Below are 12862 nucleotides of genomic sequence, written 5' to 3'. Positions count from 1 at the left end.
ATGTTATTTAATTTGCGTAGGTATATTTGCCTATTCCTTAATTTTGTGTGAAGACTGTTGAAATAAATTTTTTTTTAACTTATCTATTAGTGGGAATTGAATTTTTGGCTTTATTTTTACTTTTTGAATTCTTATTGCATTGTTGTTTCTCTTAGTAAGAAAGAATTGATTCATTTTTTTATGCAAAGGATGGCCTAGTATAGATAAACTATTTGTATTTTTTTGATTGTTGGATGAAATTAGTTGTCTTTGTTGCAGCAGTGCTGTGTATCTTTTGAATTCTCCCATTGCACAACAACCACGTCAACATTCGTTATCAACAAGTTCTATAGCTAAGCCTCACCAAAGAAGAAGGAGTAGGAAAGATCCACTAGTTGAAGTTGTAGATATTGGTTCCTCACTTTGATTGTTAAGAACTTTAGAATATTTTTTAGTTTGAGATTTTGAATGTAGAAGGATTAAGAAAAATAATAATTAATAGATATATTTTATTGATCTTAAATCCAAATCCAAATTTAGGTATCCAAATCCAAATATTGCCATCCAAGCACAACCTAAAGGATTTTACTATCAAAGAGAATCAATCAAGAAAAAAACTATCCTTGAGATTTATACCAGTCAATAATAAAGTGAATGGCATTACGGGCCAGACTGTGTGGATTGCTTCGCTTACATGAAATCCCAGCTCCTTAAGCCCATAATTAAAGCCTTTGCATCTTCATAAGGTACCCGGTGTAAGACGAGTTTTTAGTACTGCCACGAAGAGGCTTTGAATACTGAAAAAAAGGCCCAAATCCGTTGGGCGTAAATAAAAGAAAAAGAAAAAAAGAAAAAGGAAAATTGAAAAACAAAAAAAAAATGGCAGCCTCGCGCGCGCCTGTTAAGTGAAAAACTGAATAAGCGGATAAAGTCCGTGAGAGCGTAGGGCCTTCTACTCCAGTGAAGTGAAGTGAGTCTCTCATTGAATCAAGCACCAAGAAGAGCAAGAATCAGAGAAAATGTTAGCAAACCCTAGCAGTTGTAGTAGCCTCTTCAAAACTCCCTGTTACTCTCTCACCCTCACTCTCACCCCTTCAAATTGCCCTCGTCGCCTCCTCACCAGAAAGAAATCCAGGCTCCGTTCCTTATTATTATCTTCATCATCTCACATTTTCTTGCCCACCAAAACCTTTCTTGGTGCTACTATCAGAGCAGGAGCCGCCTTCCAAGAACACCAAGCCTTGGACTCCAACTCCGACTCCGACTCCGACTGTTCTCCTCGCCCTTACTCTATCAAAATCCCCGTTGGTGATAGACATGTAACTCAACTTTAAATTCTCCCTTTTTTTTTCTTATTATTACTATTATTATTTTTTATCGAATTGAAATGAAAGAAATTGTTTTTGTGTAACTGAAAATGTAATAATAATAGTTGTAAGTTCTATAATTTTTATTATTAAGTGCTTGTGATACACTATACGATTTGCATTTTGACAACTATGGATACTAGAAGTAAGAGGAAGCTGCTGAAAGAACCTAAAATTTGAAGCCGACGAGCTCTAGCCTCTAGCTCAAAAAGAACTTCATCTTCTATAATAATAGAAGATATGTATTGAATTATTGAATCTTACAATCTTTTGTGGAGGTGCAGCCACAGAATATTTTAGAGTTGGTCCTTGTTGCAATTGAAGGTTTGGATAGCAGGCTTAAAAGTCATTTACATGGAGTGATTTGTAATTTAAATATTGAGAAAGTGTGTGGTGATTTGACCGTGTTTATTGGAATTGTTTCATTCATCTGTCGTGTGTTTTTATTTATTTTGAGTGGGTTGAATCTCCCTTTTGTATCCATTCGACCTTAGGCAAATGTATGTACTATAATGAAAAGAAGGAAGATTTTGCTCTTACACTTCTTAGGATTCTAAGCAGAAGACCTTAATTTGCTATTAGCAACTAAGGGAATTTTGCTTTAGTCTTATTGAGATAGTAGGCCCAAACTAATTATTGGAAGATATATATATTTTTGATTCTTTTAACAGTTTCAAAGGATTGAAATAAGAAGATTCATTATTCCCCTTGTTATTGCTAATGAATGCATGGATGGTAGGGTTAAAAGTCATATTATGGGTGTTATCTTCAAGCTGGATATTGAAAATGCTTATGAGCACGTCAATTGAGAGACTCTTCTTTACATATTGGATTCCTACTTGCATCTCCACAACCCATTTCTTTATCTTAGTTAATGGTTCCCCTGTTAGCTTTTTTGGTAGTTTGAGGGGAAAGGGGGATCCTTTATCTGCTTTGCTTTTCATCCTGGGTTGTGGAGGTTCTGAGAAGGATGCTGAATAGAATGGAGGGAGGCCCCTTTATACTTGATGTTGACAATTTAGGGGGAAAGAAATAATCTTACTTTTAATGGTATTTCAGTGTCAAATATTGAGTTGAAATTGGTGTTTTTGATATTTTGAGATTGTTGTTTGAGTGGTCTCTGGTGCTTTAGCACCATTGATGTGCTTCCTTGTGTATGTTTAATTGATTCATTTTCTTTCTAATTGTAATTCTTGAATACAGCAAGTTTTTAGAAGAGTTTTGTATACACATCCTGTGTTACATGAGGTTTCCCTCTATTATAGTAAAATATAAATGATGTTTTTTCAGGAATGCTCTTTTTATTGGATTTTCTACTGTATTTAGAATTCTGGCCAGTTGGTGTACACGTTTATAAGAAAGGGTAGCTAAATAGCGCTTATTTGAATAAGGTTACGTTTGGGAACAGATTATAAAGCCAGCTTATATTACTATTTAGCTTATTTTTGCTACTATTCATGGGTTCCACTGTACTTTTTGGTACTATTCATGGTCTCGCTGTACTATTCAACTAGTTTTTACTTTTATCTACAGTACTTTCAGCAAAAAGTTTTCAATTTTTGCTAAATAAGTTGTTCCCAAATAGACTCTAAATATCTAATTTCTGTTTGGGATCTTTGCAGATTTTGGTTGAGACAGGCCACATAGGGAGACAAGCTAGTGGTGCTGTTACAGTAACAGATGGAGAAACTGTAAGTTCCACCTTTGTTCATCAGCATTACATTCTTGTATAATTACAAGTAAAACCCATATCTTTCTAGCGCTGTCTGTCTCTCTCTCCACCCATAGGGGACTTGTTTGTGGTGTCATTCTTGGAGATAGGAGGATTTTTTTAATATTTTTTTATAATAATTTTAAATCAATTTAATTATTTATAATTTTTTATTACTAAAGCACACTTTTGGTCCCTAAAGTTTGGGGTTGTTTTCATTTTGGCCCTTTATGTTTAAAATTTTATTTTAGCCCTTCATGTTTGATTATGTTTTCATAATGGTCTCACTGTCTGTCTCCGCTAGTAATCTTGCTAGTAATCTAATTGTTAAATGCCAAATTAACGGTTAGATTACTAAGCACTCATTTGGCACTTAACGATTAGAATAATAAAGGAGTTGGATGGCATGACCAATATGAAAACGGAATTAAACATGAAGTTTCAAAATGAAATTTTGAAACATAAAGGGTCAAAAGTGTACTTTAGCCTCTCTTTTAAAAAATAATTAATAAATTATCTCAACTAATAAGTGAAGATTTTTGGTAATAATGTGCTTAACTTTGTCCCTCAAGTGAGATCCAGATGCTCTTCGTTGAATAATAGACAGTGATATATATTCTCATTCAAAAAGTTTGTAGTTTAACTTTAGCGTTAGTACATTGGAAGCATATGAGATGATCTTTTAATAGAATTATAAGATGATATATATTTTACCAAAAAAAAAAAAGATGTGATAAATGTGTGTGTATATATATATATATAATTTTATTACAAAAATAGGTTTCTACATAACCATGTTGTACTTTGTAGAAAAGGAAAAAACGTATTAATTATTTTATTTGCAATGAGATTCCATTTAGGTGTAATCTGGTAATTAATAAATTGTAACTGTGAATCTGTGATTTTCAAGCTTCTGAAGAAATAACAGATGTATGTTTCTTCTCGCAGATCGTGTACACATCTGTTTGTATGGCTGATGTTCCAAGTGAGCCTTCAGATTTTTTTCCTTTATTTGTTAATTATCAAGAGCGCTTTTCTGCAGCAGGTCGGACTAGGTGTGTCTTGCATCTTTGTTTTCCATTTCATAGTTATTTTATTTGTTTCATGAAAGAATACTTTTTTTTTACACCTTATGTTTGTTATTTTCTAGTGGTGGGTTTTTCAAACGAGAAGGGAGGACAAAAGATCATGAGGTACTTGGCCTTAACTTTTGAGTAATAGAAATCATATAATCCCAGCTGGCAGTTGAAGCTGTCTTCTTAAATATGGATATTTTTCCTGAGATTTTAATAATATGAATGCTACTTCTATATTTGTTCTTATGAGCTTGGTTTGCATTTGAACACTGGATTGTGTTGGAAAGTTCATGAAGGCTTGCTTTGTGTTTATCTGTGAAAATCTAGTTGGCTGGGAATATAGAGAACAAGTAATTTTTGGTGCAAAAGGTTGTTAACTTGTTCTTTTCTTGGGGCATTTTTCTTGAAAAAAACTTTTGTTTGAAAGCTTTTGGTTTATGTTGTATTAATTATAACGCCTAATTAGTGACACATGACTTTGTACATCGTAAAAGACTTAGATTTATAAATTGGTGTTGTATGACAAATTTGGGCCTCAGTTAGTTGAGCATTTGTTACTTAATTCTGTTATTGCATGACAGTGTTTGGCTTTCATTGGGTTATGCTGTGGAAGGTTGTTGAAATCTTTGTTAGAGTGGGATGTTCAGATGACATAAAAGCAGTTTCATTTGGAATGTTAAGCCCGTCTGCATTATGTGGACTATTTATTTGGAGGGAGAGGAACGGAGGAATTTGAACTTTCCATGATTGTGATAAAATTTGTTTTCCTCAAATCATAGCATTTTTGGATTACTGCTTTGGACAGTATTAGATTTTTCCTTTTTATTTTCTTGATTTGTTGAGAGTTAGTGAAGAAGATTATTCAAAGAGAGGTGCTAAGGAAAATTGTTACAGCCCTTAACCTTTATATTCCACTTCTATACGAGAGTTAGTTACAAAGGGATGGGAACATTCTGAAAATGATATTTGGTGGGGACGCCTCACCATTACTATATTCTAGACTCTTCTGGAAGAGTACAAAAACAATGGTACTACTCATAGGATATTAGCTCTCTAACACTTTGTTATAACCCAATTGTTGGATAAATTATTTGAATTTAGTTTAGTGATAAAATAAGATTTCCTAGATATATTAATATTGTTATGTATTTGTATCAAAATTAATTCCTATGTTTTAGGATAGGATTGGTTCCTATGTTTTAGGATTTGTTGATGAGGTTATCTCATTTTTGGCTATTTTATGTACGTTAAATGCATTAATGAGAATTAAGTAGAAAATTAACCCAAAAAGTCTAGTCTCCCTCTCAAGTTCAGGAGGCTAGTCATCTCGAGTTGACTAAGTTTTATTTTTTATTTTCCCGGTTCACAACATTTGGTATCAGAGCATTTTGATCCATTTGAAGCATCCCCATATCTCATCAAGCACCGAAACATCTAGCCAGCACTATAATCAACACAACAAAATATTTTCAAATGTACAGTATGTTGACCCATAGCCAGCCACTGAATACTATTAAGCCCCAAAAAAAAAAAAAAAATCCAAAACCCAACTCACAGTATCCATCAAACAATTCACACAAGTTTCCAGGTGCAGCACCCAAAAAAAAAAAAAAAAAAACAGAAGATATGCCTCATCAAGCCCATCATGTGTGCACTAGGAAGCACCTGCACGAATTCGGGTGTGGTGCAGGTGCGGTGTGGCAGCATGGCAATTTTTGAAAAAGTAGGATATGGGTGTGGCGGGATACATTTATTAATTAATTATTAAATATATATCTATTCATATTTTCTATATAATGCTAAGCATTTTTTTTCCATATAATGGTAAACATATATCAATTTAAGAGCAATAATTGATAATAAAGTGAATACTTAACCATTACATGATAAATCAACAAAAGAAAAAAGCTATCAACGTATATATATTTTTTTCAATCAACAGTACAAATTAAAAAGAAGAAGAAGAAGAAGCAATCATCCTATTTTTTTACTTATCGAAAAAAGAAAAGAAATCAACTCAACGGTACAACTTAAAAAGAAGAAGAAGAAGCAATTAACATATATTTTTTTTCAATCATAAAAACTTATTTTGAAGAAATGAAGTTAATAAGTCTAAGTGTCTGACACTTATTGTGAACTTTTTTTTTAAAACTTTCCTTTGTCATTTTCAAAACTAATCACGGGGCTCACACAGCAAAAGTGAAACTGTTAATAAAAGATGACAGTTAAGACTAGACTCTAGAGGACAGAAAATAAAAAGCAAAAGACCAGTCATCATGGATTTGAAACAGAGAAGAAGGAAGAAAAAAAAAGGAAGAAGAAGAAGGAGAAAAAGAGGAAGAAGTAGTGGGCTGAGAATGAGTGAAGAACAAAGCGAGTGCGATGAGCAACTGGATTTTAAAAAACAAATATTGTTTGGGATGCGTGTGTAGCTGCGTCTAGGCCGCACACTGCTTCTCCCAAGCATCCGACACGGGTGTGGTGACCAGATTGTTGTACCTGTGCGTCCCAGTGGTGCAACTCTAAGGAAATTCATGGAGATACCTAAATTCAAAGGTGGAGACCCTTTTTTGTGGCTTTTTAAGGTCTACAAATTTTTCGCTTTTGACAACACCCCGCCACATTAGAAGGTTTTCATTGCCTCTTATTACATGGAAGAAGATTCACGGGAATGGTTTCAAACCTTGGAGGCAATGAGATTATGCACCAATTAGGTGGAGTTCATATGTGTCCTACAAGATCGGTTTTGAATACCAATCAATGAAGAGCTAGTGAAGGCTCCTATGGAAAAATCAGTTGAAACTCTTGTCCAGCCTTTTCAAGGATCAAAACCGACAATTCAAGTGTCAGTGATCAAAGAACCACTGACAATCCAAGAGAGTAATACGTTGGAGGGTGCACTTGTTACAAAAATTGCATTTGAAGATCAAAGGATCAACGAAGTAGAAAATATAGATCAAAGGGATCTTCTTGTGATTTTGAATAAGTCTACCTCAACCCCACACATTGATTTTGTCATTCTTGATGAGTCCAAGGATGTGGGAAGCAATGCGTTTATGTTTTCGGTGCTCACAAAAGTGGTTGAAGAATTGGTGCAAGTATCAAATATCCAAATTCTTATCCTTCAACACTTTGAAATTCAAAGTTGAGTTTTCTCCAATTGGGGAAGAAGGATGTGGAGTATGAAAGTATTGATTTTCACATTTCAGAATCTTGAAGACAAGATTCATCTTGAAGGAGAATGGAATGTTATGACTTGGGTGTTGGATAAATAATTTAAATTTAGTTCAGTGATAAAATAAGGCTTCCTAGATAGATTAATATTGTTATTTATTTGTATTCAAATTAATTCCTATGTTTTAGGTTTCTATGTTTTAGAATTTGTTGATAAAGTTATCTTATCTTTGGCTATTTATGCATGTTGAATGCATCAACGAGAGACTAGTCACCTTGAATCAACTGTTATCTTTTTATTCTTCCGGTTCACAAAACACTCCTCCTCAAGCTGGAGCAAATATGTCATAATAAGCCCAGTCTTTCCTTTTTTGATAGGTAACTTATGCAATTTTACTAATAAGAGAAAATATAAACTTTGAGTTCACGATGGTGAACACAAAGAAACAAAAGATAATACAAAAATATTATATAGCATATCTAAGAGAATCTAGGAACTCAAGGACGGATGAACAATTGGAAAAGCCCCACCACATTGACCAATCAAAAGAGTGCATTGAAACATAGATTTTAATTGATCTAAGGAGTTTTTGGTTTCCTCAAAAAGGTGATGATTCCACTCCTTCCAAACATTTCACATCAAACAACTTGGTACCATATTCCAATTTCCAAATAACTGAGCCATGCTTCCTAAACCAATTCCTCCAGCAAAACAATAAACTTGCAACAAACTTTGGCATGACCCAAGGAATCCCAAATATATGAAACACAACCCCTCACAGAGCATGGACAACGTCACAATGAAGTAAAATATGATCCAATGACTCCCCCTTAGACACATACAAGACTAATATACTAATGGCAATCCCCTCCTTATAAGATTATCCAACGTGAGGATCCTACCTAAAGCTACCTAAAGCTCGTATCCACATAAAGAAAGCAACCCTTTTAGGAAATTTAATAGTACAAATACCATTTCATGGAAATGGGGAATTAGTATCACCCTGAATCACATAATAAAAAGACCCTTTCATGTTTATTTTGTTTCTCCCTTGAGTTGAGATAGAAGTATTTGATATCTTACTAAGTAAATGAAGTGTTTGTTTGGCTAGAGCTTATAAGCTTAGTTTTTAGCTTTATGTACAGCTTTTTAAAATTCAAATTTTCTTATTTTTTCTCATTTTTTTCAAAATATAAGTATATTTTAGAACACTCAGCAAAAAATTAAAAAGGCTATTCCCAAACGGACACGAAATGTCATTTGGTTTGATTATTTGTGTTAGTTTGATGCACTACCAATATAAATTTGTTGTTATTTGTATTGGTTTAAACTTTGAAACGCTAATAAAATAGTTTGTGTTGGATTAGTGCTATACTCATGTTTATTAGTTTATAAATTTGTTTTTATTTGTGTTGGTGCTATACTTATGCTCAATTAAAAAGAAAATTGTCCAACTCCTGGGTCCAACCCGAACTAGGTGGGTTGGATTGGACCCCTATGATGAGTTGGGTTGGGTTGGATTTTGTTCAACCAAACCATGGTGGGTAGGATTGAAAAAATCCCTCAACTCGACCCAACCTAATCCATGCACGCCCCTTATATAGCTTAGTTTGACCCAATGAAAACTCGATGTCTGGCTTAGCACACAATGTACAACACACATCTATATAATTCAATCCACGTAATTTGGGGTATCACACATGACATGTGCAATCAATATTTTAGTCTTGAGCAAGGAATTATTAATATTTTTATTTTGATATTATTTTTTTTGTTATTAAATATATAATTGATTGCGAGCTTATTTCCATATCTGATATAATTTATTATGATTTTTTTCCCTTATTTGATTCATCTTTGGATACCTACTTAAAGGCTCTAGAGAATATTTTGGAGTATGTTTGATTTGATGAATGAAATTTTGTTAAATATTTTCCAGTTACTTGGTGCTGATTCTAGGCAACTTTAGGTTCTGAAACCTAGGGTTCAGAATTCAGATTCTAAATTCCTGCACACATTCCCTTTGCAAACTTTGTGCTGCGTCAAGCTTGTTATTATTTAAATTCATGAAAATGATTGTTGATATTTTTCCTCTTTTTAATCTTTTACCATTGCTTTTGATTTAGTTGGCTGAAACGCAATCGATTGGATCAGAGATGAGCATAATTTGTTGATTCTAACATGGTCTTGCTTTTTAATTAAAATAGTCGACTTCCCTAAGCAAGCATGGTGAGAGCAGTAACTCTTTTTTCTTGTGTCATATGGTGGTTTCACAAATACAAAGAATGAAATCTTTGTGGTTCTTCTTCCATGTTTTAGGACTAGGTTGAATAGTTAATGGGTTGGATATGTATTTCCTTTTGCTGTTGGAGTGGGCTTCTGCTGTTGCATTTTCATCTGCTTAACCTTCTTTGTTTCTTTAATTCTCTTTCCCCCCTGGGCTTTTAATTCACTTGGTGCTTTGAATTTGAATGGCATCTCTTGTTAATCCTATTTCCTTACTTCCAACCTAGGATGGTAATAAGAATTGAAGAACTATTTCAACTGTTAAAGCATAATGTAGCATAAAATTGTTTAGCATTTGATTCTTTGCAATAAAATTTATTCCATTTTATCGATGAAGTTGTTGTGTTAGTTAAGTCCTACTTTCTGTTGTGTGCAGGTTCTTATTTGTAGATTGATTGATAGGCCTTTGCGCCCAACAATACTTAAAGGCTTTAACCATGAGACTCAGATACTATCTTGGGTAAAATCCTTGGTTATTCCTCCTGAGGAATGCCTTTCTTTTATCTAGTCTTTGGTTGTCTTTATATATTGTTTCAGTTTGCATCATTTGGAAATTGGATGCTTGTGTTTTGTGGCCTTTGAAACAATGGAGTGACTAATAGCTGCTTGCTTTGAAATTGGGATCTCTGATATTTTCTTTTATTTGTAAGTTTACACAACCAGTGGTTTTTTTTTTTTTTTTTTTTTTGATAGGTAAGAAAAAGTTTATAAGACACTGCAATATGCCAAGAAAGCACCAAGTAGTAAAAAAGTACAAAGCAAGGAAAGAAAAAACAGAAGACTAATTACAAAAAAGAAGAGAGCTAACAAATAAAGGGATGGAGTCACAAGATGTGAGTCTATAAGCCTGAGAACAATCAAACCAATAACCACTAAAAGAAGCAAGTAACTGATCATCAAAACTATCCACATTCTCAAAAATATGACAATTACATTCCCTCCATATGCACCATGACAATCACAATGGTACTGTTTTTGGTAGGACCTAAGAAACCTCAAAAGATCGGAAGACGAAATGCCATAACTGTTGAGCCTTCTTACAATGAATCAGCAAATGATCCACAGTCTCCCTACAACAATGACACATGAAACACCAATCAATAAAATCAAACCCTTTATTCTTCATATTATCACCAGTGAGTATCTTATTCTAAGCTATCCATACAAAAAAAGAAACTTGCCTAGGGGCCTTCACTCCCCAAATACCTTTCCAAGGAGAAGTGACAGAGCTTGTAGAGCATTATAGCGCAATCGAATGTCAAAGTTTCCATTCTTCTTCTTAGTCCATCTCAATCGATCCCCATTATTAGTTAAAGGGGTATTATTTTCCAAAAAATGAAGAAAATCCACCATAGAACCCACTTTCCAATCATTCAAATCTCGGGTGAACCTCACATCCCAAGGCCACCTTTCCCATTCCCTTTGCCTAGACAAGGATAAAGCAACATAAGCTTCTTCTTTATTAATGGCTATCTCATACAAAATTGGAAACGTCATTTGAAGAGGTTGATCCCCACATGAACAATCATGTTAGAATTTCACTCTATTCCCTGCCCTAATCTCAAACCGGTAATGTTGTCTAAAATCCTCCCAACCCTTACGAATGTCCCTCCACAAACCACAACCATGAACACCCCTTCCTAACTTAGAAATACATCCCTTTACTCTTCCCCAAATTTCATAGCTATCACCATTTGCCAAAGTCGATTCTCCTCAACTCCAAAGCGCCATAGCCATTTTCCTAATAACACTTTATTAAGGTAGTCAGTTTCCGTATCCTCAAACCACCATTAGCCATAGGAACACACTTTATCCCATCCTACCAAATGTCGCTTAGATTCACCCCTCATACCGTCCTAGAGAAAGTTCCTTTGCAGTTTTTCAATCTTATTGGCCACACTAGTAGGAACGGTAAAAGGTGATAGGAAGTAACTAGGAAGACTTGATAATACACTCTTAATCAAAGTCAGTCTACCACCTTTGGACAAATACAACTTGATAATGGTGTTTGGATTGTTTGGAGTTAGCTGGGTGATGCCGCAATCTGTAGTGGGGTTATTAGCATGTTGGCAAGGCAGATTTGGTTGTCATCGAAATGGGTATATATGGATCTTTGTTCCACATTGCCTATTGTGGTGTCTTTGGAGAGAGAGAAATAGCAGGTACTTTGAAGATAAGGAGAGATCAATCTCAGCCTTGAAGCTATTTTTCTTTAGAACCTTAATAGATTGGTTGACTGCTTTGCGGAACCAATCATTTTTATCTTTTCTTGATTTTTTAGATTTTTGTAATTTTTGTTCTTGATTGTTTAATCCTTGTACGCTCCCTGTGTACTAGGGTGTTTCCTTTTTTATATCAATAAACATCTTACTTATCAAAAAAAAAAAAAAAACAAATATAACTACTTCCAACCTAAATTTCTCTAACATAGGATTTCAAATAGAAGAAGAATTATGAGAGGCCACCAAAGGCATGCCAAGATAAGACATGCGTAGATTCCTAACCCTACACCCCAAAATCCTTGCCAAAACATGCACTTTATCTACCGCCCCAATTTGGACTATTTCGCTCTTGCGGACATTAACCTTCAAGCTAGTGACAACTTGAAAACATAGAAGCAGCATCTGTATATGAAGAATTTGCTCCACATTTGCATCACAAAACAAGATTGTATCATCGACAAAAAAAAGATGAGAAACACCAACTCCATCATCCCACCTACCGTTAGCCTTAAAGCCGCTAATTAAACCAGCCCCTTCCTGCTAAAGACCTCCATCATGATAAAAAATAGCATAGGAGATAGTGGATCTCCTTGACCCAAAACATTTCTAGTGGAACTACTATCGTCAAACAAACAGCTACCAAAAACCGCCTATCAACATCTGACACTAGCTCAAACACCCTACTTTCATTTGAAACTAAGAAGCGACCGATCAAGGTGAAGGCTCAGATATGACTGAGATCTCTCTTTTCTCTTGAATACCCTCCATAAGCTGCAGATTTCTACTTTCTTCATTGGCCTTGGATGTTTTGCCTAACTCATAAGAGCTTGGGCTTGAAAAAATTGAGCTCATGCACCCTTTATTAGTGGGTATAGGCTGACCCCCTGGTACATCAAGTTTTGGGTCCACACACATGGCTTCTTTACCCAAGCCCATAACTTGACTAGGCCCACATTGACCCAAGACTGGAAATTGTGCATTATTTTCTTTCAATTACCTCCACAATTAAACCTCTCCTTAACGAATGTGAACTCTTCAAATCTCTC

General features: G+C 34.6%; 1 protein-coding gene across 1 annotated transcript in view; it reads left to right on the top strand.

Annotated features, from left to right (window-relative positions):
- Window positions 1-837: 837 nt before the first annotated feature.
- Window positions 838-12862, top strand: part of LOC142610200 (polyribonucleotide nucleotidyltransferase 1, chloroplastic) — a 63539-nt gene continuing 51514 nt past the window's right edge. Inside the window, exons 1-5 of the mRNA XM_075781950.1 lie at window positions 838-1298; window positions 2969-3037; window positions 4006-4112; window positions 4208-4250; window positions 9971-10054. Coding sequence (XP_075638065.1) covers window positions 999-1298; window positions 2969-3037; window positions 4006-4112; window positions 4208-4250; window positions 9971-10054 — 603 coding nt within the window. The 5' untranslated portion in view covers window positions 838-998. The remainder of the gene's footprint in view (window positions 1299-2968; window positions 3038-4005; window positions 4113-4207; window positions 4251-9970; window positions 10055-12862) is intronic.

Source organism: Castanea sativa, chromosome 9 (assembly GCF_040712315.1).
Source record: "Castanea sativa cultivar Marrone di Chiusa Pesio chromosome 9, ASM4071231v1".
Lineage (NCBI taxonomy): Eukaryota > Viridiplantae > Streptophyta > Magnoliopsida > Fagales > Fagaceae > Castanea > Castanea sativa.
The sequence above is the reverse complement of the archived record's forward strand: the minus strand, read 5'-3'. Positions and strand labels throughout refer to the sequence as shown.